The sequence below is a fragment of the Schistocerca americana genome, chromosome 5, assembly GCF_021461395.2.
Source record: "Schistocerca americana isolate TAMUIC-IGC-003095 chromosome 5, iqSchAmer2.1, whole genome shotgun sequence".
Lineage (NCBI taxonomy): Eukaryota > Metazoa > Arthropoda > Insecta > Orthoptera > Acrididae > Schistocerca > Schistocerca americana.
In genome coordinates, this window is record NC_060123.1 from 134,878,493 (window position 1) to 134,892,362 (window position 13,870).

Sequence of the window (13,870 nt, forward strand, 5' to 3'; positions counted from 1 at the left end):
TTTAGCTTTAAAGTTTTTTTTAATACAATGAAATATTTTCTTAAGAATTTGCATCCCATATTGCACCACCTTAGGATTGAATTTCCAGAAACACCAAAACACATATTTCTTTATTTCTAACAAAGAAGTTAAATACCATCTGGCATAGATGTAGCTTTAAAAATCCTTTAGTAGTTCTTTCGTAATTATTTTCAAAAAAACTTTCGCCTACTATTTTACCCCCTTAGTGATGCTGAAACATGTATTTTTTTATTTATTTCTGACTGAGAAACCAAATACCAGTTTTCATAGGTCTAATTTCAAAATTGCCTTACTAGTGACATTTTTCAAATAAATAAATAAATAAAAATAAAAAAAAACTTCATCTCTTATTTCACCCCCTTAGGAGTGGAATTTCGTACAATCCCTTCTTAAACAATATGTGAACCACACTCTCTCCTAACCTCAATTTTCTATCCTTAGCAGTCTGGGCTGGGAAATGATGAGTCAGTGAATCAGTCTGACCCTATTCTGCCCCCTTAGGAGTTGAATTTTCAAAAACAATGAAAGATGTATTTTTTCATCTCTAACCGAGAAACCAAGCACTAATTTTCAAAGATTTAGCTTGAAAAAGGCTTTCGTAATGAAATAGTCTCCTAAAACATTTCATTCCCTATTTTACCCCCTTTGAGGTTGAATTTCCAAAAACAGTGACATGCATCCGTTTTATTTCTAACAGAGAAGCCACAGACAGATTTTTATAGTTTTGCTTCAAAAATATTTGCACAATGAGATATTCCCATAAAAACTTTCTTCTCCCATTTCACCATCAAAGGGGTTGAATTTCCAAAAAACAGTGACACACATTTTTTTTTATTTATGAGGAGCAAAATTTAAATTTTCACAGATTTAGCTTTAAAATACTTTCATAATAAAATATTGTTATAAAAAATCTGAGGCCTTATTTCACCCCCTTAGGGGTTCAGTTTCCAAAAACACTGAAACACATACTTCTTTATTTGTAACCGAGAAGTCAAATACCACTGTTTGTACATGTAGCTTTAGTGCTTCTTTAATAAATATATATTTTCAAAAGAAGCTTTCACCCACTATTTCACCCCCACAGGGTCAAAGTTCCAAAAATGCTGAAACATGCATTTCTTTATTTCTGACTATGAAACCAAATACCAGTTTTACTATATCTAGCTTCAAAATTACCGTAATAGCAACATTTTTCAAGAAAACCTTTCATACCCTATTTCACCCTCTTAGGAATGGAATTTCGAAAAACTGCTTCTTAAACAGTGCCTACTGTATAAAACCCACACCTCCAAATAACAAGATTCTATCCTTACTGGTTTGGGCTGGGCGATAATGAATTAGTCAGTCAGTCAGGACATTGCCTTTCATATATAGGAATGAGTTTGGATGTTGTAGTACTTAGTTTCATTACAGTGACTTTGTGGTCACTAATCCCGGTATCCATCATAATGTTTCCTTGTTGCTCAGGGTTATTTGTTGCTAATCAAGTGTGTTTTCACAACCATTTACACTTTGAGTGGGCTCCTGAACTAACTACTCAACATAATTTTTGGATAAAGCATGTAGTACAGTTTCAGAATATAAAAAATTTGTGTTTCAGCATATTATAGTTTTAAAGCAAATTGCAAAAATGATAAATAATACAAGAGCATTCTTACCAATTCAGTGTAATTAATGCAGTCTTGAGTCGCATGTTTGGCGTCCTGCACAGAGCCATAACACCTGGAGTCTCATGTAAACGCTTCTCTTCACTAAGTGAACGTTTTAAAGTCATGCGTTGCTAGTGAACAAAGAAAACTTTATTAACATTTCTTTACATTAACTGATTTATTTTAAGGCACTAGAATATGATGTAAGACTATGAGGAGTCTATATGAGCACATCACTATAATGCATGGTTCAAATTTTCACAGCTACTTTAGGTTGTACAAGAAGATCCTAAGGAAATTGATTTGTAAAACTCAGCAACTTCACAATAACAGATATATAAGTGAATGCAACAATAAATTTATGCCAATGCAGGACACTGTCAAGGGAACACCGAAAACCAGTAATAACCTGAAGCAAGGAATGTATATGAGGGGTGTTCAATAAGTAATGTAACACATTTTTTACTTGGAAAATTTCAGTTGATAAAAGGTGAAATTTGTTGTGGGACATCATGGAATATTCCTGCTTCAGCACCTATAACTGTAACAGAGGTGTGTTCCAAGCAGAGAGCTGTCACTGAATTTCTTTTGCAGAATATCAGAGCATCATGGATATTCATAGCTGCTTGAAGACTGGGGCAGAGACATTGCAGTGAACAAAATCACAGAAGGTTCCTGGGGGCATCTGCCATGATGATAAGGTCTCGCAAATGTGTCCAATGTCCCGTGTGCCGCCTGGCCACACACACAGAAATGACTTCAGCATGTCTGTTGACACAAAAATGCAAATGAACTTCTGTTTCTACATGACAATGCGAGGCCTCACACTAGTCTGTGCACCTGAGCAGAGATCACAACAGTTAATTGGACTGTCCTTCCTCATCCCGATACAGCCTGGATCTCGCTCCTTCTGACTTCCATCAGTTGGGCCCAATGAACGATGCACTCTGTGGGAAGCAGTATGTAAATGATGGGGAGGTTACTGATGCAACAAAACGTTGGCTCCTACATTGACCAGTAGAGTGGCACCACACAGTCATACAGACTCTCCCAGTATGCTGGCGAAAGGCTGTCGTTGCATTGCGTTAAATGGAGATTATGTTGAAAAACAGGGTTTTGTAGCCAGAAGAGTGAGGAGTAATACAGTGTATTGGAATCCTGAATAAAATCGACTTGCTTCCAGGAAAAAATTGTTGCATTACTTACTGAAAGCCCATTGTATATATGCTACAGTAGTAATCTAGTTACAGGCACAAGAGAAATATGTGATACATTTATTCTACACTTCACCAGCAGTGCTAATAGCCTATCATCTGTGTGTACATTCCCTTCTAAAGCTTTCATAATGAAAAGTACAACAATGGTAACATCACTATTTTAACACTTGCATTCAAACATTAAGTTCCGAAAATTATGAGATTGATGAAGCAGACATGCTTCTAGCACTGATAGATTACAATAAAAGTTGACATTCAAAGTATTAAAACACTATGTGACATTATCAACTGTTCTATGTGTATTGGAATTTTTCCTGCAGCTCTCAAATGGACTTAGACGGTTCCACTATTCAGGAAAGGCAATAGGCACCACATTAATTACTTTAACTGCAACCTATTAAACTTCCTTAGAATATTTGAAAAGTTCACCAACATGCATCTAATGATTTTTCTTGAAACAAACTTATTATCGGAACACCAGTTTGGCTTTTGGAAAAACAGATCAATGAATGATGCAATTTTCATCGTCACAGACTACATTATACAAGTGTGTTTAATGAGAAATACTATCTCCTGCACCCTTTACAGACATCACAGAAGTAGTTGATCTTTTAAACCACTCCCAGCTGTTAGATAAGCTGGAAACTTATGAAATTAGAGGTGTCTGGAATGAGTGGTTCCACTTGTATCTTTCAAACAAGAAACAGCTGGTTGAGCTTACAACTTAACAAAGAAGAAAGTCCATTCAAGGCTTCAGCCTAGGGCCTTTCCTCATATGCTATACATGAATGACTTAGAAAAATTTGCCATTTGCAGTTCCTACCATTTTTCTGACAACATAAACCAGATCTTCTGGAATGCCTCACTGGAATGTGTGAGGACTGCAATAATTGATATCAGTTACTTCATTACTGGCTATTTAACAACAAACTACTGCTAAATAAGAGCAAACGGCCTCCACGGCCTTCTAGGCCATCACAGAACAGTGGAATCCACGCAGAGCTCTTGTCTTTTCATAATCAAGTAACAGAACAAATAAATGAAATAGATTTTCTTGGACTATGGATAGACAATTCTCTACAGTGTAATCTGCACAAAAATGCACTACTTAAAAGAGTGTGCAGCTTTTGATATGTTGCAAGGGTATTCCAATAAAGCTGTGACTTCGTAATGTATAGATCATTTTATTTTGTTCTAGTGCATTCAGTTGTATCTTACAATATACCTTATGGGGCATATTAGATTAAATGTATACCCAAGAATTTCTATGGTGCAGAAAAGAATCTTAAAGATAACAGGAAAGAACCATGTCATACTACTACAAGAGCAATATTCAAGGCACTAATTTATTTATTTTATTTATTTTGCATATGGAAATACAGCGACAATATTTTATATAAGTACAACAATATGTAAACGAAATGTATAAAACAAAACAATGTGTAAATAGTACATGTGTAAAAAAACAAGCAATAGCACAAAAGGATAAAGTACAAACACTCAAGACAAAATAACTACACGTTAAAAGCTTGGCAAGCCTGTCTAGAAACTCAGTCATATATTTAAAGCTCAATATCTAGATTGCACAGCCAATCCAAAGCAGAGGGTTTCACATATATGACCTCAGAGACAGGTCCGGCGTATCTTCTTAAGGGGCATTCCTCAATAATATGGCAGATGTTCTGTTCTGGTGCTCCACAGTCACAGGCTGGTGAGTCGCATAGACCCCACTTGTACTTACATGCATTGCATCTTGCATGGCCCATTCTGATACAGTTTAATTTAGTCCAGGTACATCTCTTCAGGTCAAAGCCTGGTAATTTCAGAGTAGGATCTTGGATACCTTGTTTATTAATTACAGAATCATTCCAAAAGTGCCACCATTGCTCCTTGATGTCAGGTTCATGTTCTTGTGTATTAACCCATATAGGCTTCCATGACTTCAAGCAGGTCAGTGGTATTTGGTTCAAAATATCGTGGATTGGTAGATTCTGCAGGTAATCTGAGTCATGAATTTTTGACCACTCTCTTGCTGCTGCTTCTTGCCTTCACAATTATGGAGGTCGGATATTGCTTAGAGTATGCAGCTAAGGGACTGGGGTGGATTTAATAGTACCCGTTATTATCCTCATACACTCATTCAACTGGACGTCGATTTTCTTAGTATGAGTGCTCGAATGCCAGACAGTGGAGCAATATTCGGCAACAGGATATACCAGGGCTATTGTGGCAGTACGTAAGGTGGATGCTTGAGCTCCCCAAGTCGAGCCAGCCAATTTTCTCAGCATGTTGTTGCGACTCTTTAGCTTTTGTCTTACGTTTTCTAGATGTTTTTTGTAAGTCAGCGAGCGGTCTAGTGTTACGCCAAGGTATTTGGGGTTGAAGTTGTGTTTGACTCTTTGTTCACAGAAGTTCACATTCAGTTCCTGGTGGTCCAATTTATTGTTCAAGTGGAAAGCACACACCTCAGTCTTGGTTGGATTAGGGCCGAGTCACCATTTTTTATAATAGGAATTCAAGAACTCCAGATCTTCTGTGAGTACGTTCGCTCCTTCCCCAAGTGTTTTAGTTTGTACAACTAGTGCCAAATCATTGGCGTAGAAAAATTTCCTGCTGACTGTATTTGGCAAGTCACTAATATACAAATTAAAAAGGGTTGGAGCCAACGCAGATCCTTGAGAGAGGCCTCTTTTTTTTTTTTTTTTTTTTTTTTTTTTTTTTTTTTTTTTTTTTTTTTTTTTTTTTTTTTTTTTTTTTTTTTTTTTTTTAATACGATCTGCTGGTGTTGTGGCCGATGCTCACTTTGAAAGACCTGTTTGTCAGCATGTTGTTCATTAAGGTTGCCAGTTTTAAATTAGTTATGTGTCTCAAGAAACTTAAGCATAAGACCCTGGAGCCACACATTGTTGTATGCCGACGACAGATCAACAAAAGCTACACTTGACTTCATCCTGTTCTGGAATCCACTTTCTATATATGATGTTAGGGCTAAAACTTGTTCGCCACAGCTGCGCTTGTTTCTGAAACCTGCCTGATATGGAGGGGTTATTCCATCCACGATGTCCTGTGTTCTATTAAGTATTAAGCATTCCAACAACTTAAAGCATACACTCAAGAGGGTGATGGGACGGTAGCTGGTTGGATCTTTGGGTAGCTTTCCAGGTTTAAGGATTGCTGGGGTGTGGGTTATTTTAAATTGTGGTGGGGCTGTTCCAGTGTTTAAAATGTTGGTGTAAAAGTTTCTTAGCCACGCTTTTCCATTAGGTCAGAGGTGTTTTATAAATTCTGGGAATATACCATCCAATCCCGCTGCTTTGTGTATTTTTAAGGTCTTTATCACACCCTTGATTTCCTCTTCGCTAAATGGTGACGAAAGCGATGTATTGTCATTCAGAGTTTTATCAAGTTCTTGTAGTTCTTCTTTAGTTTCTGCTTCAGTTGTTGGATCAAGAGGGGTTTTCTCAGAACGCACCTTTATGTGCAATGCCATCTCCGATGGTTTTATTTTAGGTTCCTGGTGGCGTGCTGAAGAGGAGTTACCAAGTTTCCTCAATAATGACCAGGCTTTTCTGCTGGAATGTGTAAAATTCACCTGGGACGTGAATTCCTGCCACTTGTGTTTACTGTGTGTGTTTAGTCCCTCTAATATTTGTCCACCGATTTCAGGGTTTCCTGTTTCTTGGTATTTATCATAAAGTTTGTTAATATTATTGTCTGAGCTAGGAATATACTGTTGTCTAACTCCGCGTGGTATATTCCTTTTGGCTGCAGCGATGATGACTCCAGTGAATCGTTTATAGTTTTCTTGCTTTGGAGTAATCAAGTGCCAAATTTTGATCAACTTCCTGAGCATTTGCCCAATTGGCTTTCTTAAAGTTCCATCGCGGTTTATTGATAGATTTTACTACTGTGATTTGGAGGCCTATGTTAAGTATGGTGGGACAATGTTGGTTCTTTGGAAAGTGTTTCAGGACTCTTTTTGTATGGTATGGTTGGACTCTATTCTGATCAGTGGACACAATGCAGAGATCAAGATTGGTATCTGTTTGCCATCTGGCCAACTGGAATGTCTTAGGGTCCTTGGCATCATATATCACGAACATGTCTTGTGCTTCAATCCACTCAGATAGAGTTTCTCCATTTTCGTCGACGTTGCCAAGGCCCCAGAGAGTGTGGCGGCTATTAAAATCCCCCACATACACGCAGGGGTTGGGCAGTACTGGTAAAGCTGGTGTTGGCCATTTACTTTGTGGGGGCTTATAAACAGCTGCTATGGCCATTCCATTAAGTTCAATAGCAATTATTTCTATGTCATTAATTTCCTGGCATATCACTTCTTTGTATCCAGCAATGTTGTTACCAAGATACAGAGCGGATCCATGAATGTGCAATGGCAGTGCTGCGACCATCCTGTAGCCTGGGATGGTGCATGCTGTTATGCGCTCCTGCACTTGATGAGTTTCTTGGAGTGCTATGATGTCAGTTTTATGATCGTTAGCCAGCTTGCTTATGTAGTCACATTTATCCCTTGTCAAGCCTTCTACATTAATTTGCAGAACATGGATGATGGGTCCAACATCTTTAGTCTGTTGGCTCTCAGAAGAGCCTTTCTCAATGATAGCATTCTTCTTTTTCTTGTTTTGTCGCTGTGTGTGGCCATGAGAGGTCTATGATCTAGTTCGGCCACCATTTGTGTAGACTTTCTGCCGTCCTGCTATCGCAGTCCGTTGCCCAGAGTGCACCATCTTGGAGGTGGTCTACATGTCCCAAGGCACTAATTATTTTACTTGTTCCATTTATTTAATTCTTGAGACAGACACTTTCATAAAAAAATAATCTGCTTTTCTTCCAACTGAAAATGATGTTCATTACCATCACACTAGAAGCCACAACAACACCCTTCTAACAATTCATAGGCTTAATAAAGTTCACACTAGTTTGAGACACACTGCCTGACAATAAAAGTGAGGCATACAGAAGACATGGTCTGATGTTAATGGAATTTCATACATGTACATACCATCAGTGGGTATGTAAATAATTAGATTTGAAAGTCTCTGTGACAGATTGAGTGGCCACCAGGGTGCATGTGTGTTGTTTCTGTTTAGTGTTGTTACCAGGCTTAGTAGGGTATAAGGGATATGAACAGCATCAGATGTTGAGTGATCACTGTGAAGGACATGAGATGGCATGTACTCATGTGGCAGTGTTAATAGTGTACAACATAGTTTGAAAGGGGCCTCACTGTGGATCTCCATTTGGCCAGCTGGTTAAATCATGCCTGCCATTTGTGGGGGATTCAGAAGTGAAAGCAGCCTGATGTTGAGCACACACGTCATCAAGGTTTCTGTTGACTATGTCTGACTACAAGGGAGTATCACTGATTCATGCACCAAGCACATTGTAACTCTCTGCATCTGTGTCTGCCATCCCAAAACTAGTAATGGACTACCTTTAACATTCCATGTCATTCCGTGCCATTGGCCAAGGACTAGCCATTGCCAGACTTGGGAATTACAATCCCATGCATAGGCTGCCACTAACACCACAAGAGAAACAGCAGTGTTTGGAGTGCTGCCATGACCAGAAAGCAACAATCACTGCTGACTGACAGCTTTGGATTGTATTCAGCAATAAATTGTGGTTCCACACTACCCTAGATGTCCATTGATGGTGAGTAAGGCAGCAACCTAGGAAGAGGAAGGGAGGGGAAGAAAATCAATGTGCACTCCGTGTGCATACTGGGGGGAGTAATTACAGATGTGGAAAGGGTCCTTCCGGATGCCATGAAGGGTACAGGGTGCACCCACCTGCAGGTGGTCGCTCATGTTGGCACCAATAATGTATGTCGCTATGGATTGGAGGAAATCCTCTCTGGCTTCTGGCGGCTATCTGATTTGGTGAAGACTGCCAATCTCACTAGCAGGATGAAAGCAAAGCTCACCATCTGCAGCATCGTCGACAGGACTGACTGCAGACCTTTGGTACAGAGCTGAGTGGAGAGTCTGAATCAGAGGCTGAGATGGTTCTGCGTCTGTGTAGGCTGCAGATTCCTCGACTTGCGCAATAGGGTGGTGGGGTTTTGGGTTCTGCTGGATAGGTCAGGAGTCCACTACACACAGCAGGCGGCTACATGGGTAGCAGGGGTTGCGTGCTGGACTGGGCGGTTTTTTTAGGTTAGGTGGCCTCGGGCAAGTACAGAAAGGGAAACAGTCTCAAAGGGTGCGGGGAAAAGTCAGGACATGCAGGGACCAAGCAGCAGTCGGTATTGTAATTGTAAACTGCCGAAGCTGCGCTGGTAAAGTACCAGAACTTCAAGCACTGATAGAAAGCACCAAAGCTGAAATCTTTATAGGTACGGAAAGCTGGCTGAAGGCAGAGATAAATTCTGCCTAAATTCTTACAAAGGCACAGGCGGTGTTTAGAAAGGATAGATTGCATGCAACCAGTGGTGGCGTGTTTGTCGCTGTTAGTATTAGTTTATCCTGTAGTGAAATAGAAGTGGATAGTTCCTGTGAATTATTATGGGTGGAGGTTCTACTCAACAACCGAGCTAGGTTAATAATTGGCTCCTTTTACCGACCTCCCGACTCAGCAGCATTAGTGGCAGAACAACTGAGAGAAAATTTGGAATACATTTCACATAAATTTTCTCAGCATGTTATAGTCTTAGGTGGAGATTTCAATTTACCAGATATAGACTGGGACACTCAGATGTTTAGGGCGGGTGGTAGGGACAGAGCATCGAGTGAATTATACTGAGTGCACTATCCGAAAATTACCTCGAGCAATTAAACAGAGAACTGACTCGTGGAGATAACATCTTGGACCTACTGATAACAAACAGACCCGAACATTTCGACTCTGTATGTACAGAACAGGGAATCAGTGATCATAAGGCCGTTGCAGCATCCCTGAATATGGAAGTTAATAGGAATATAAAAAAAGGGAGGAAGGTTTATCTGTTTAGCAAGAGTAATAGAAGGCAGATTTCAGACTACCTAACAGATCAAAACGAAAATTTCTGTTCCAACACTGACAATGTTGAATGTTTATGGAAAAAGTTCAAGGCAATTGTAAAGTGCATTTTAGACAGGTACGTGCTGAGTAAAACTGTGAGGTATACTTGAAAAAAGAGACAGCATTGGTCGTATATTTTTTACTATTGCAAAATCGATTTTCTGTCACTGAGTGACCATCTTCAGTGCTATATTGTATAACTTAAATTGGGATGCACTGTTGTCACTAAGCATACGGCAATCACATAGACTATGTGATTGCCGTAAGCTTAGTGACAACAGTGCATCCCAATTTAAGTTATACAATATAGCACTGAAGATGGTCACTCAGTGACAGAAAATCGATTTTGCAATAGTAAAAAATATACGACCAATGCTGTCTCTTTTTTCAAGTATACCTGTTACCTGGTCGTAGTGCACAAGTCAACATGGAGTCGCCAATCAATAAAACTGTGAGGGATGGGAAAAACCCACCGTGGTTCAACAACAAAGTTAGGGAAGTACTGTGAAAGCAAAGTGAGCTTCATTGCAAATTTAAATGCAGCCAAAACCTCTCAGACAAACAGAAGCTAAACGATGTCAAAGTTAACATAAGGATGGCTATGCATGAAGTGTTCAGTAAATTAATGTAAAATCTATGTACCGACTTGACAGAAAATCCTAGGAAGTTCTGGTCTTACATTAAATCAGCAAGTGAATCGAAAGAGCATATCCAGATGCTCTGGGATGATAATGGCATTGAAACAGAGGATGACATGCATAAAGCTGAAATACTAAGCACCTTTTTCCAAAGCTGTTTCACAGAGGAAGACCGCACTGCAGTTCCTTCTCTAAATCCTCCACGAATGGAAAAATGGCTGACATCGAAATAAGTGTCCAAGGAATAGAAAAGCAACTGAACGGAGGGAAGTCCACTGGACCTGACGGGATACCAATTCAATTCTACACAGAGTACGCGAAAGAACTTGTCCCCCTTTTAACAGCCGTGTACCGCAAGTCTCTAGAGGTACGGAAGGTTCCAAATGATTCGAAAAGAGCACAGGTAGTTCCAGTTTTCAAGAAGGGTCATCGAGCAGATGTGCAAAACTATAGGCCTATATCTCTGACATCAATCTGTTGTAGAATTTTAGAACATGTTTTTTGCTTGCGTATAAAGTCATTTCTGGAAACCCAGAATCTACTCTGTAGGAATCAACATGGATTCCGGAAACAGTGATCGTGTGAGACCCAACTAGCTTTATTTGTTCATGAGATCCAGAAATATTAGATACAGGCTCCCAGGTAGATGCCATTTTCCTTGACTTCCGGAAGGTGTTCGATACAGTTCCACACTGTCGCCTGATAAACAAAGTAAGAGCTTACGGAATATCAGACCAGCTGTGTGGCTTTATTGACGAGTTTTTAGCAAACAGAACACAGCATGTTGTTCTCAATGGAGAGACATCTACAGACATTAAAGTAACCTCTGGCATGCCACAGGGGAGTGTTACGGGACCACTGCTTTTCACAATATATATAAATGACCTGGTAGATAGTGTCGGAATTTCCATGCGGCTTTTCACGGATGATGCTGTAGTATACAGAGAAGTTCCAGCATTAGAAAATTGCAGCAAAATGCAGGAAGATCTGCAGCGGATAGGCACTTGGTGCAGGGAGTGGCAACTGACCCTTAACATAGACAAATGTAATGTATTGTGAGTACATAGGAAGAAGGATTCTTTATTGTATGATTATATGATAGTGGAACAAACACTGATAGCAATTACTTCTGTAAAATATGTGGGAGTATGCGTATGGAATGATCTGAAGTGGAGTGATCATATAAAATTAATTGTTGGTAAGCCGGGTGCCAGGTTGAGATTCATTGGGAGAGTCCTTAGAAAATGTAGTCCATCGACAAAGGAGGTGGCTTACAAAACACTCGTTCAACCTATACTTGAGTATTGCTCATCAGTGTGGGATCCGTACCAGGTCGGGTTGACAGAGGATATAGAGAAGATCCAAAGAAGAGCGGCGTGTTTCGTCACAGGGTTATTTGGTAAGCGTGATAGCGTTACGGAGATGTTTAGCAAACTCAAGTGGCAGACTGTGCAAGAGAGGCACTGCATCGCGGTGTAGTTTGCTGTCCAGGTTTCTAGAGGATGTGTTTCTGGATGAGGTATAGAATATATTGCTTCCCCCTACTTATACCTCCCGAGGAGATCACGAATGTAAAATTAGAGACATTCGAGCATGCACGGAGGCTTTCCAGCAGTCATTCTTCCTGCGAACCATACGCGACTGGAACAGGAAAGGGAGGTAATGACAGTGGCACGTAAAGTGCCCTGTGCCACACAACGTTGGGTGGTTTGCAGAGTATAAATGTAGATGTAGATGTAGATGAAGAGGTCTTGGTCTTCCAATGTTCTGGTAAGTCACAGTTTGGGGAGCCATTGTATATGACTTCTGGTCATGGCTAGTAGTGACTGAGACAACTGTGACAGTAGATTGGTACATCAGGGACATCCTGTGCCCTCATGTGTTACCTCTCATGAGATAGTATCTCGGTGTCATTTTTCAACAGGGCAATGCTTGTCCAAATGTAGCATACATCTGTATGAACTTTTTGCATGAAGCTGAGGTAATCCTGTAGCCAATAAGATTCCCACATCTGTTCCTGATAGAACATGTATGAGAGCAACTTGTACATCAACTGCATCCCAGAGCCAATATTCAAGAAACTGAGGAACAGTTACAACTGTTGTAGGCCAGCTTGCCTCCATAGAGGCTACAACTGCATTATGAGACCCTTCTCAACCGAATCACTGCATGTGTCCAGGTCAGGCAGGGTGCAATGTCATACTGATATGTGAGCTTGTACAGACAAGTTCTTTGTAAATTTGGTTTGATATTGTAACCACTGAAATAACATCATGTAGCCTCTCAAAGCCTGAAGCTTCATTTCATTTCATCCACCTGTGTGCTTCACTTCCTTTTGCCAATCAGTATATGTGAGGAGATTGCTTTATTATAAATTACCAACTTCTATAAAAAATAAAAATGGCTTCTTTGGGAAGAATGTCACAAAATTACCCCTTCAACATAGTTCTGACTCTATGAATGACTATAAGAAGACCAATTTACATTAACATGCCACTTTCAATCTGTATACATCATATAGTATCTATTTATTTTTATGCTACTTCAGTCAAAGTAATATGTATTTAGTTATTTTCATATATTATAGTAAACCAGAATGAAAAATCCTCCTAGAGTAACACAAAAAGTGCTGAGTTCAGGATGTAAAAGAAGGAAACTAGCTTTTCAATGAATTTGGCAGCTCCAAAGACATTTAAATCAAAACATCTTGACATTGTTCGCGTATTTTTACTTGTTAGTATTACTACCCATGTTACATAATATAATGCGTCATGTCAAGTAAAGTAACATGATAGATAATGTCATGTCGTATAACATGACACACGCCATCATGACATCCAGCATGACATTTGTCATGTCATGCAACATAACATTAAAGTTTAGGATGCATGCATGCCCACTCTGGGATGCTTCCCATTATAGATGCATTTCCACTCTCAGATATTTCCTGTTGTAGATGTATCCCACTCTATAGAAGCACGTAAATTTTTGTCTGTTTTTTCCTACACCCCTCACCATATATGTAACAGGGGGTGGGTTTGGAGGAGAAATAGTCCCTAGGGGAAAAAAATCAACCCCCTCCCCCACCCAGAAATCAAAAAATTGTTTTAGCATCCACCCAGGAACAAATCCAAAACCCAGAAATTTTATCCCCACCAGAAAAACTTTTTTAGCTATTACATGTATGCTCTTCAAGAATATGATATCATAATTGTTTGATATGACTGGTGCATCCTCTGGATTTTGGACACAGTCTCATGGACTTTTGTGTACGCATTGCAAGCTGCAGGTGTGCCAACACCTTGCAGCTAAGAGAGCTGGGTTC

At 39.7% G+C, this 13,870-nt stretch overlaps 1 protein-coding gene across 2 annotated transcripts in view; it reads right to left on the reverse strand.

Moving 5' to 3' along the window:
* The window catches only part of LOC124616079 (carcinine transporter), a 249,312-nt gene that overhangs the window by 144,098 nt on the left and 91,344 nt on the right, over positions 1-13,870 (reverse strand). For both annotated transcript variants that reach the window (XM_047144327.1, XM_047144328.1), the window contains exon 7: positions 1,680-1,801. In XM_047144327.1, coding sequence (XP_047000283.1) covers positions 1,680-1,801 — 122 coding nt within the window. The remainder of the gene's footprint in view (positions 1-1,679; positions 1,802-13,870) is intronic.